The sequence below is a fragment of the Cenococcum geophilum genome (genome assembly GCF_001692895.1).
Source record: "Cenococcum geophilum 1.58 unplaced genomic scaffold K441scaffold_8, whole genome shotgun sequence".
NCBI lineage: Eukaryota > Fungi > Ascomycota > Dothideomycetes > Gloniales > Gloniaceae > Cenococcum > Cenococcum geophilum.
Genome location: NW_027137566.1, coordinates 1,776,378 through 1,788,225, shown reverse-complemented (window position 1 = coordinate 1,788,225; position 11,848 = coordinate 1,776,378). Strand labels below are relative to the sequence as shown.

Below are 11,848 nucleotides of genomic sequence, written 5' to 3'. Positions count from 1 at the left end.
ACCTAACTACCCCTCCCTACTACACCGGAATAGATAAATAACCGCTATATACTATAAGTAGAGAAATAATTTAAATAAAAAGAAAACACTATAAAAAAATATGTTTATATCCTTAAGATATAAATCTATAAGTACTATAGTCTTAAATACAACTAATAGTTGCTAAGGTAGCATGCGTCCCAAGTCTATAAGAAATTCAAAAAATCCTAGGTCGTCAGTATAGATTTTCCTTCCATTATTACTTTTAAGGTAGTGAATAAATTCATCTAAGTAAAAGTATAAATTATCGCAAATACTTTATAGCTCGCTATAAGTCAAGTAGGTAGAGACTCTAGTAGGAATAGTAAAATATTGTTTTATTTCGCGATAGGCTAAATAAAAAGTAGCTAAAGTTTTAACCCTTTTACCAGCTTTTATTAGAAATCTTCTTTATATTTATATCCTATACTTATAAATTTAAGACTATAAAGCCAAAGCCACCGTATCTAACCGTCGCCTATATGGCCTCGTCGCTTAATATCTCTTTATTACTATCTACCCCTATTTCTTAATCTTTAGTACTAAAACCATTTTCTCTATTATATAATATCTCTACGTCCCATTCTTAATCCTTATTACTAAAGTCACTTTCCTAACTAGCTAACGCCTCTACATTGCCGTTATCTCTAAAGTTGGTTTCTCTATCTATAAACGCCTACTTACTAGCTGACAATTCAGAAACGCTATGCTTATAGGTACTTAGGCTTGCGGATACCACTTAAGGAGAAATTGTAGTTGATGTTATTAGGATATAGAATATATCTATAGACCTCTAAGTACTAGCTGCTTAGTACCTTAAGTAAAAGATCTCCCCTAACGCAAGGTAGATTAATAAAAGTTAATTACCGCCCGTATAAGGCGGAGCGCTTATAAAGGGCTTAGCTAAAATAGCAATCAAACTACCCTAGAGGCACTAATAGCTCCTTTACTATAGATAAGGGGTTAATATACAAGATTGACTAGCTAGGATAAGTCTACTGCTTAGGTAATATCTTGCCCTAGGAAGGATAGGCATCGGAAGTAGATTATATAATGCTATTCCTACTAAGAGAGGCGTTATTAGGGGTTATTGTTAACTTCTAATTCTAGTTTATAACTTTATGCAAACGCTTCTAAACCCTACTAAGGTATGCGGCGTCCGTTGGGGATTGTTAGCTATTTAAGTTCAGCAGCAGCTTAGCTAATAGCTACCCCTAATAATGCCTCACTTATAGATCACTCTAGGCACCTATAGTCTTGGGCGCAGACAATATATAAGCTAAAAGTAATTATAGCCACTAAATATTATACCACAAACACCACATAAAGTGGAAAAGGGCGGCTAGTATACTCCGCCTTTTCCTTCTACCTTCTGTCCTAACTCCGCCCTAGGAGAGAAATAAAATATAAACGTCATACTCCTAGTTTTTATATGCCATTAATTCGACTTACCTTTAAATTTAACCTCTTAACTATATATCCCTTAACATCCCTTAATATCCCTATAAGAATACCAAATATTATATATATTACCTCAACTAAGCTTAAATACGTTGCTAATATAACCTATAGGTCCTCAATCAGTACTTATAAAAACATCACGATATACTATTACCCTAAAGATAATATACCTGTTTATTAACTTGCTGGAAACCTTAAATTATCCTAGAATTGTATTAATAACAAAGACATAGTATCTACTAGCAGGGAGAAGAAATAATTATAGCTTTCTAACCCTATATAGAAATAGATACCTTATACGCCTACTTAAATACCTAATAAGGTTAACTCTTATAAAATCGACAATAATATAAAGGGTAATATATAAGAGGATATAGAAATATATACTAATTACCTTAAGAGCCTAGAAGGCTATAGTAAAACTAAGATAGTCTTATCTAAGCTAATAGAGGGCCGTGGTAAGGCTAAAACAGATTTACCTTAACTAAAAGAGGGCTATATTAAAGGTTTGCTAGTACCTCTAGGTATATTTATAAAACACCTATATATTTTTTAGCAATACTAATAGTTAAGTAGAGAATAGTTTAGCTAATTATACAAACTTCCTTAAAGATATATCTCCCCTAACTAAAGTATTAACAATTTCCGATACTATAATTTTAGACAGACAACTAAAGTATCTCTTATTATAGTTGCCAACTTACTATATAATAGAGGACTTAAAGCGTCTCCAAAACCCTAGATATAGATTAGTTGTATCTATATATAGTCCTATTACAGTAGTATACTAGTATCCTACCTAGGTTTCACCCGCGGGTATACCGTATAAGAAACTTATATTATACTATACTAAGAACCCGCGTTACCTCCATTGTTATGCTATAATATATAAACCGCTTAAAGATATTATAATAGAGATAGCTTAGAAGGGTAAACTATATAAGCAAAGAGACTAACCAGGAGAGGCGTTAGATAATCATTTAGATCTATTAAGGAGAGGGATACATAAAAGAAAGGTGGATTGCACTATAGATAGAGCCTCTAAAAAGCCAAAGAAATAAGAAATTTCTTATAAGAAAAGATTTTCGTAATCACATTCTTGTTTTCTAACGTTGAGAATTAAGGCGCCAATTAGGATTTCTTTGGCTTAGTATTGTTTTTCTATCTAGTTACTTCTATATTAAGAGTATCTCGTTATCGTTTGCATGTATATTAAATTAAAGTTAAGAACTTGCTTATAGTAAAGTCCTCTACCTTTATATACTTGGCAGCGATAAGTTAGCCGCCCTATAACTTACTAGTCCTCCGCAAAGAATTAAAGTTAAGGTATTAAAGTCTTTGGCGTTTTTATAGGTAACTAGGGTGCGGGTTAACTCTAAATTTCATATTAATAAGGTAGGAATATTAAGAATAAATATAGGATATCTCTCTTAATATTGGCCTAAGTTATAACTCTAAAAATAGGATCTTATTCTAAGAACTAGATCTAATTCTAAAGACTCTATCCTATTCCAATTCTAAGCCAAACGTACTAAATATAGCTAAAAAGGTATAGCGTTAAGCTAAGCGGTTTAACGGTCTTGGAAGAGAGGAGCTATTTTTAGTTATAGCTTAAGTTATAATTCTAGGAACGGAATCTAATTCTAAAACTAAGATTCTAATTCGGGTTTACAAAGTAAACCAATTAACTACTGTAAAAAGGGCGCGATCCTAAAAAAGGATCCGGTTTTAAGAACTAGATCCCAGTTACGGGAAACAGGTCAATTAAGCGCTATAAAATAGGGTTGGCTATATCTATATTTGGCATATTAGGTTTAGCTTATTTTAGGACCAGCTATATAATTAATTGTAGGTGCTTATATAACCAACCTAATAATTAACCCGCTGTCGCTAGCTGTACCTTACCTAGCGCCTTTTAGCATCGCTATATTAGAGCCTTACTTTATTTAAGCCTTACGCGTTGCAGAATAAACTAAAAGCTAATAACTATAATTACTAATAAATGCTGTCTATAACTTTCCAATAATACTAGAACCCTATATGTGTACTATATTTTTAACTTATATAACTAGGACTGCAAACGATATTCCTGTACTTTAGGTTATTATAGCTTAGTATTTAACTAAGCCCCGCGAAGCCTTAGTCTGAGCCACGTTAGATTGGCTTAACTTTTCTATACCTAACCTTTAAATCCTCCTCACGTTCCGCTCGCACCTTACTTCCTCCCTTATACTTTCCTCTCTCGCTATTCCCTTATTTTAAGACGCGCCCGACATATATTTAACCTCCCTATATTTATTTACTTCTCTGCTATTATACTATCCTTATATACTAGTCTCTTTAATCCCCCCTTACCTATCTACCTACCTGCCACGCCGGCCCTCCTAACGTAGCTCTTAGCGCGTTCGCTTATAATAGCGAATCTCTTTAAATTAGAGATAATTAAAACAAATCTTATTAGGGAAGGACTAAATAGCTTTCGCGATTTATTTAACTTAACTTATTAGGATCTAGGCATCTCTAGCTCTTTAAACTTATTGCGCCAAATAGGCTATAAAGGTAATTGTTAATTTATCCGTTATAGGTTCTCTCTAATATACATAGGGCTTAAAAATCTTATAGTTGACCTTATCCTGGCATTATAGAACCTTCTCGCTACTTAACTACTCCCGTCTAGCGCTGGCCGCGGCACTCTTTATAGTGACCTTCTCTAACTCCTCCCTTTAGTTAATTCTGACGACTTTAATATTAAATAGTTTACCCCTCTCTTAAAAATAGTTATTAATCGCAAATTAGATAAGGACGTTTAGAGTAATACTATTACCACTATAATAGAGTCCACGCCTCCCCCCTAACCGCTACCACTCTACATTTAATAAACCCTATATCTATATAATATAAGCAGCTTTACCAACTTATCTAAATATAGGAAATATGTAAATTATATTTTAAAGGAGGAGCTAGGCTCTCTTTATATGGGGATTCCTAGCTTATATAAAGCATTCTTTAGGGAAGTAGAAGGTCTTAAAGAGGCAAGCGCCGCCGTTTTTAAGAAATATAAGGAAGGGGACAATCCACTATATGCCGAGGGCGGCTGGCGTAACTGGCCTAAAAGCGCAGAGCAGATTAATGTCCTAGAGTGGTTTAATAACCTAATTAAATCATTTTTGGGCTTTACAGAGGAGTATAGGTCCGCCCTAAAGATATAATAAACGCTTGTCGTATACACTAAGCAGCCCTTATAAGGGTCTATAGCAAAGCAAAAGCTAGATATTAGTTTTATAAATAATCTAATAGCTAGCGAAAGCTTTTAATGCTATTGGTTATATATACTTGTACTAGGAGAGCTAAAGAGTAATTTAAACACCAATATAGCTTTATAGGCATGGTTTAATTTAGGAAAATATATAAGAGAAGTCTTCGCCGCTTAGGACACTCGTCGCTTTATTTTAAGCTTTACCCTCTATAGATCTATTATATGGCTATAGGAGTATAACTAGGTAGGAGGTATCGCATTATTACTATTTGATATTAATAAAGACGGACTACAATTTACCTCGGCGATGTTAGGATTTCTCTAAATAAATAAGGAGTAGCTTAGGTTTAACCCTACTATTCTAATATTAGACGGCAAGCGATATATTAAGGTCGTGCGCAATAATTAGACTAAGTATCTTATCCTTAACAAACTTATAAAGCGGGTACGCTATATCGCTAGTTAAGCGATTACTTACTAGAAAGCACACTATAAAGGGGACATCTCTAAGATACCCCTTATTATTAAAGACTCGTAGTAGTACCCGCAGCGCGAGGAAGAAGGCAAACTACTGCGTAAGGTAATGGAGAAAGAAGTAGTTAACGTGGCCAGGTACTATCACCACGAAACAGTTTATATAGGCGGTAAAAAAGATAATATTTACAATAACATCCGTAAGGGGCTAGATATTATAAGAGCGATAAACTATAAGCTAGAAGACTTAATGATGCCTCTAAGACCGGCTGGAGCGAAAATTAGTATAAGGTAAGGCCGAAGTTCTAGTAGAAAGAGGTCGTCTAGCTACACTAACGCCCTATTACCGCTTAGCAAGCGCACGTGTTTAGGCTCTCTGCCTAAAGGCGGAAGGCGCCTTATAACCCTAAATTGAGTATATCGACGTATTATTACTAGGGACTATAGAAAGCCTCTTTACGAGGCAAGCTCTTAGGCTACAATGTTTGCTGCACTAAAGGGTGGTATTAAAGGATATAAGTCTTTATATACGCGGGCCGGCATTATTTAATGTAACATTTTAATAGGCAACCTTATAATAAACAAGGAAGATAATAATCCTTCTTAGCTAGCATTCTTAATTGACTTTAATCTTGCGATTAAAGAGTAGTAAGAAGGGCCTTTAGGAGCGCGGGGTAAGACCGGCATAAGAGCGTTTATAGCGATTGGAGTGCTCCTAGGCGAGATATATTTAGCTTGGCATAATTTTAAGTCGTTCTTTTAGGTGCTATTCTGGATATATATTTACTATAATGGACCTAATAGGAAAGGTAATATTGTTAACAGGTTTAATAAGTGGAATTCTATAGATATAGAAGAGCTAGCTAAGATAAAGAAAGGAGAAGTGGATGACGAAGGGGATTTTCTTAAGGGTATAGGTGATAACTTTTTGCCGTACTATTAGCCACTAATCCCTTGGGTTAATAGATTGCGAAAGGTAGTATTTCTAGGCAGTAGGAGGCAAAAGGGAAATAATGAAAAACTTCCTTCTTAAATAAAGGAGGTGCTTTGGGAAGTAAGGAAGGATCTAAAGGTGCTAGTAGAGTAAATAGAATAATATTTTATTGCTCTTTCACCGCATAAGTGAAGTTTTACGGAGATTTAGGCGGCTAAGGCTAGGTAGCAGCCTTAGTTAAAACGCATGTAAAACAGTATAGGGCGAGTTGCCTGGGCTAAATAAACCCAGAAAAGAATAATATTTTATTTTCCTATATTCTTCTACCATATAGGTTAAAGTTTTACAGGGATTTAGGCGGCTAAGGCTAGGCAGTAGCCTTGGTTAAAACGTATATAAAATAGTATAGGGTAAGTTACCTAGGCTAAATAAACCTAGGAAAGCGGATAACCCAATCTTCTACTAGGCCCCTATACCCTACTATCCTATACAGGCTTTAAATTTCTATAAAATACGCAACCTACTCTCTAGCCTATTAGAAGCCGCCTTATACTGTCTAAATAGAGGCCGTTGGAGAATTAATCCCTTACTCTAGCTAATCCCCTACTTAAATAAGTCCCTTATTTAAACAAATCCCCTATAGGAGCTAATGCCTATGTGTTTTGCCGCCTTATAGGAACCAATCCCCTACTCCTAATAATCCCCTATAGGATCTGATCCCCTACTCTAATAAATCCCCTATAGGATCTACTCCCCTACGGGATCCACTCCCCTATGGCAACAAATCCCCTATAGGATCCACTCCCCTATGGCAATAAATCCCCTACGGGATCTACTCCCCTACGGGATCTACTCCCCTACGGCAACAAATCCCCTACGGCAATAAATCCCCTACGCTAACGAATCCCCTGCGGGTGCTAATGCCTACATATTCCACCGCCCTATGGGAACCAATCCCCTACGGCTTATATTCCCGTATGGCTTTTGCTCCCCTACGGGGGCCAACAGCCACGTTTTCCTCTCCCGTACAGGAACCAATGCCCTACGGCTTCCGTTCTCTATTCCTAGATCTATAAATACTATTAGTTATATCTTCCACTCCCCTACGGAACAAATCCCCTATAAATTCCGTTCCTATATACAGTAACTATATTTTCTACTACCCTATAAGAACTATACCCTATAGCTCCTGCTCCCGTACGGCTTTTACTCCCCTATAAGAACTAATGGCGATTTCTTCCACTCCCCTACGGAAACTAATCTTTTATAGCTTACGGTTCTCTACGGGGGTTAATACCCGCTTTCTCTATCGCCTTATAGCTTTTAATTCCTTACAGGAACTAACGCTTATATCTTCCACTCCCCTATAGGAACTAATGCCCTATAGCTTCTATTCTTCTATTCCCGGATCTATAAGCGATTCGCCCGCGCCACTGCCTACTATATAGGTCTTATTGCCATAAGAGTAAGAAAGTAATTTTAAGAAAGTAATAAGTAATAATGCTACTAGCTATAAGATCTATAAGACGTATTTAATACTCTATATATATAAGCGAATCTATATATATAAGTTTAAATTCTTAACTAATCCAGCGCCTTTAAAATTACTCTTAAAATCTTAGTTTAATATAACAGCCTTGCCTAAATGCTTATATATAAGTTTCTCCCCCTTACTTTTAGCCAAGCTATAACCAATCCGTATAGTATTCTTAATCTAACACAGTATATTAGTACTAGCCTCTAAACTCTCTCTTAAATATTACCTTACCTATCTTTCGTTTAATTAATAGTCTAAAAGCCGCTCTATATCCTTTTTAGAGATATTGGTAGTAGTATCGGCTTGCTTTAGGAAGGTCTTCCATACCTACTCTCTTGCCGGTCTCTTTAGCTCGTTATATCTAAGCGTAAGATATATTCTACTCTATATAGCTGCATTAAATACGGTAATTCTATTTGTCGTAAGAAATATAATACCTTAGAAATACTCCATCTATTATAGGAAGACGGATACTAGGCTATTACGTCGGATATTATTTAAAGTTCTTTCTATAAGAAAGATATCGGCCTCATCTAAAAGAAGGACAGCGCTCTAGCGGTAAACGTTTTCAACTATTAGAGCTAGGTTTTGTTCTAAATAGGCTAGATCCGTATTAAGGTCTCCTATATAAGCCTTCTTATAGTTAGACTGGTATATAAATACACTTATAAAGGGGAATAAACCATATAGAGGGGTCTCCTCTAAGATTCGGTAAGTGCTTTAGCTATTAATGTCTTTCCCACCCTAGGTGGGCCACTAAAACGGTCAGCCTTTAAAACAGCTAATACCTTGCTAGAAAACTTACTATAGTAAGAAAACTAGGCCTTTCCCCTTTCCTTTAATTATATTATTAAACTTTAATTTCCCGGACCTAGACTAGTAGCTCTTTATAAGTCCTTAAAGCACTATTTTCTTATCCTCCTTAATTGCGAGTGACTTAAATGCCAAGGCATTCCATTTAATATCCTTAATATTAGCGACGGCAAATTTACCTATTAGTGCTTGTATTAGTATATATAATTCACTAGCTCTAAAAAAAGAGTATAGAAAGCCTAACTCTATTTTTTGTCTACTAAACTAAAGGCTAGGGCTATTAGTGGATAGATTAGGTACTTATCGTCTCCTATCTCCTTAGGAACTAAACCTTAATTCTTTACGTCGCCTTGCCGATTAGTCCCTTAATCGATTACGCTTATTCCATACATATCTATAGCAATTAGCTACTTACTATAGTTAGGATTCTAATAATAAAATACTATCGCGTCTACTATAATGCGGCCGCTTGTAGAAAATCTCAATAGACTATCTTTAGTCTAGAAAAACGCGATCCCTTTATATTTACGGTAGTTAATGCCTCTTAAAGACATAAACTTCCGGCCATTGCTAATAAGATCCTGCTTTATCTCGGCTTGTCTCTTATAACGCTCTAGCGGAAATACCTTAAGAGACGTAATTTTTATAGTTAAACGGAATTCCGGAATAGAGAGGGTGGTTTTTACCTCGCTAAACGCCTTCCTATTATAGCCAAAATAGTAACAGTTAAGTTCGAAGCTCTTTTCACCAAAAAGTAAGATTTTAAAGTTGCCTAAATCATATATAAGGCATCTTAGTTAATCTAAGCCTTTATAAATCGTAAGGACGTATATATTTAGTTTAAACAAGGCCTAAAAGAGATTAAAATTAATTTCGCCATAGTCTAGAAGCGGTAGGAGACTATTAGTTATAGGCGTGAAATAGTCTTTAAGGAATCTTAGTAACCCCTAAAGGTGCCTAGCGCTAATTAAGTCGGGAGAAAGACTCTCCTAGTGTGTTTTTAACTGGGGTAGGAAATTAAACATAAGGTTTATAGGGATTTAGAAGTTAAATTAGAATAAGCTACATTTATAAAAAGGTTTACTTACTATAGGCTTGTCTTCCCAAAGGGAGATAGCTTATATGCCGCTTAGCACCACCTATAAGGCGTCTCTTACTTCTCCTAAATTTATGCCTAGGTACATGCTATAGTCTTTCTTATCCTTTTCTGGCTTAAAGTCAGCATCTAAGTTAATATATTTAAAGGCACTTAAGAAACAGACCAAATTTCTTCTAAAGAATATAAATATACTAATTATATATATTACGCTCACTTAACGTATCCGGCGAAGTCTCTATAGTCTTATACTAGTAGTTTTATTTATCCCAGCTATAGCAGACGCTATATTAGCATATTTCCAAGTATATTTTAGGGATTTCGCGAGCATACATCTCATTTAATACCTTAACTTCAACCTTAGAACCTCTTACTTCGGGTATCTCTTTAACCCCTAAACTCGTAGGGGGAGGTAGAGGAGGTAGAGAAGGTAGAGGAGGTTGGGCCGTTTAGACTATCTTTAACACAGCTGCAAGCATTTTAACTATAAGATGCTGCGCTAACTACCTATAATACAGATACGTTTAGCTTAGGCTACTAGGGGGGGTGTTTATACTATTATAAGGCAGTAAAGGCGCTGGCGTAACAAGCTTGGATATAACTAGCATTGTTGCTCTATAAAGCTTTAATAACATAATACTAATCTAAAGTATAAGGTTAGAGTAAAGAGCTAAGTGTAGATAATATCATTTCTTTAGAGGATCCGCCTTCTTTTATACCTATTAATAGGACCTAAGTTGCTGCTATACTGCGAATATTCACTACACCACTTACTTGCCCTAATTAACCTTAGATAGCGCTAGACCATATATCTTTAATAGCGTTCCAACGTATTAGAGAGTTTAACTAAGTTAAGCTATAGGGTATATACTAGCTCTTATTATAGGATAAGCCTATAATTTACATAGCTATAGGGGGTATTGCGAAGGATTGCGTAAATAATCCCTACAAGCTAGGTAGACGTCATAGATCCATAATAATATGCCTACTGTTTCTCTAAGGGGCGATATCCGTTTAGCGGAGGCTTCGGACTAATAAAGAATTAATCTTATATTAACTATATAAATATTAGTATAGCTTATATTAGAATAAGTCCTAATTAGGGAATAGAAAGAAGAAAGATATAATAAGTTTAATAATATATAGAGTGCGGTATATTAGTGGGTTAAGATATTATAACCTATAAAACAAACTTAAGGTAATTAGCCAACCAAGTTTAGTAATCTCACCCCTAGTTACCCCCCAGTTGCCTCCTAACTTCCCCCTAACTTCCCCCTAACTACTATTAACTACTCCTTAAATACCCACCAACTGCCCTATAACTGTCATAAACTTTCCATTAACTTATTATTTAACTACTATAACATCCAGCCGCCTCTTAATCCATCCATTTTAGCGCGCTAACCTTACCTCTTCGCCAATCTTAAGATATAGAGTTGCCTTATATTATACTATAGGCGAAAGAAAAGGATTCCTTTTCCTACTAAGATAGCTATAATGGAGTGACTAACTTAGAGCTTAAGACTCTTCTTAAGCAGAGCTAAGAAATAGTTATTTTACTTAAAGCTAAGCTAGATAAGCGCCAGATCGTGGCGAAGCCCTAGTCACTCAGCGTTATTAAGTGTAGTAAGAAACTCTAAAAGAGTATCGCGAATCTTAGGATTTTAGGATAGCTAGATAGTAGAGTGGCTAAACTTGCTATTATAGCTGCCGGGATTCTAAAGACAAAATAGATAACTTATAAGTTAAATATCTATCAAACGTTCCTTAGCAATATCCTTTATTACTACAGTTAGGGGTTAGTCTTACTATGCGCTGTAAGCCTTAGTAAGCAGAAAGTGACCTCTTTAAATTCTTAAGATTGGATTAGGCTTATATAGTATCTTAAGAGCAACTAAGCTACCTTTAAATGCCCTATCTTAGACTCGCTGGCGGTAGAATATTATATACCTTATAGGAATAGTAAGTTATATAATCTTTAATATAAATATCTCGCTTATCCCATAAAAGAGGTCTACAAATTAGATCCTTCGGTTACGCCCTTTTAGAAACGCCTATTTCTAAAAGACATAGGTTTAAAACAAGAGTTAGCTTAGAGCAATTATACTTATTAATCGGACGTTCATTCTCTAAACACTAATTAGCTACGCCAAGATACGGTTTAGGATTTATAGAATCCTCTAGCTAGTTAAACTTCGCAAGCCAAGGCTATAATTAATCCAGCGTAGAAAGAAGGAAGTGGTATAGATTTTCCCTCCC

The 11,848-nt window shown here is 35.5% G+C and overlaps 1 protein-coding gene across 1 annotated transcript; it reads right to left on the bottom strand.

Moving 5' to 3' along the window:
• Positions 1 to 8,993: 8,993 nt before the first annotated feature.
• On the bottom strand, positions 8,994 to 9,287 carry K441DRAFT_545760 (uncharacterized protein; the record flags this gene model as incomplete). The annotated part of the gene is made up of 1 exon (XM_067642829.1): positions 8,994 to 9,287. A coding segment is annotated over one exon (294 nt), but the record flags the coding sequence as incomplete, so codon positions are not given.
• Positions 9,288 to 11,848: the final 2,561 nt, after the last annotated feature.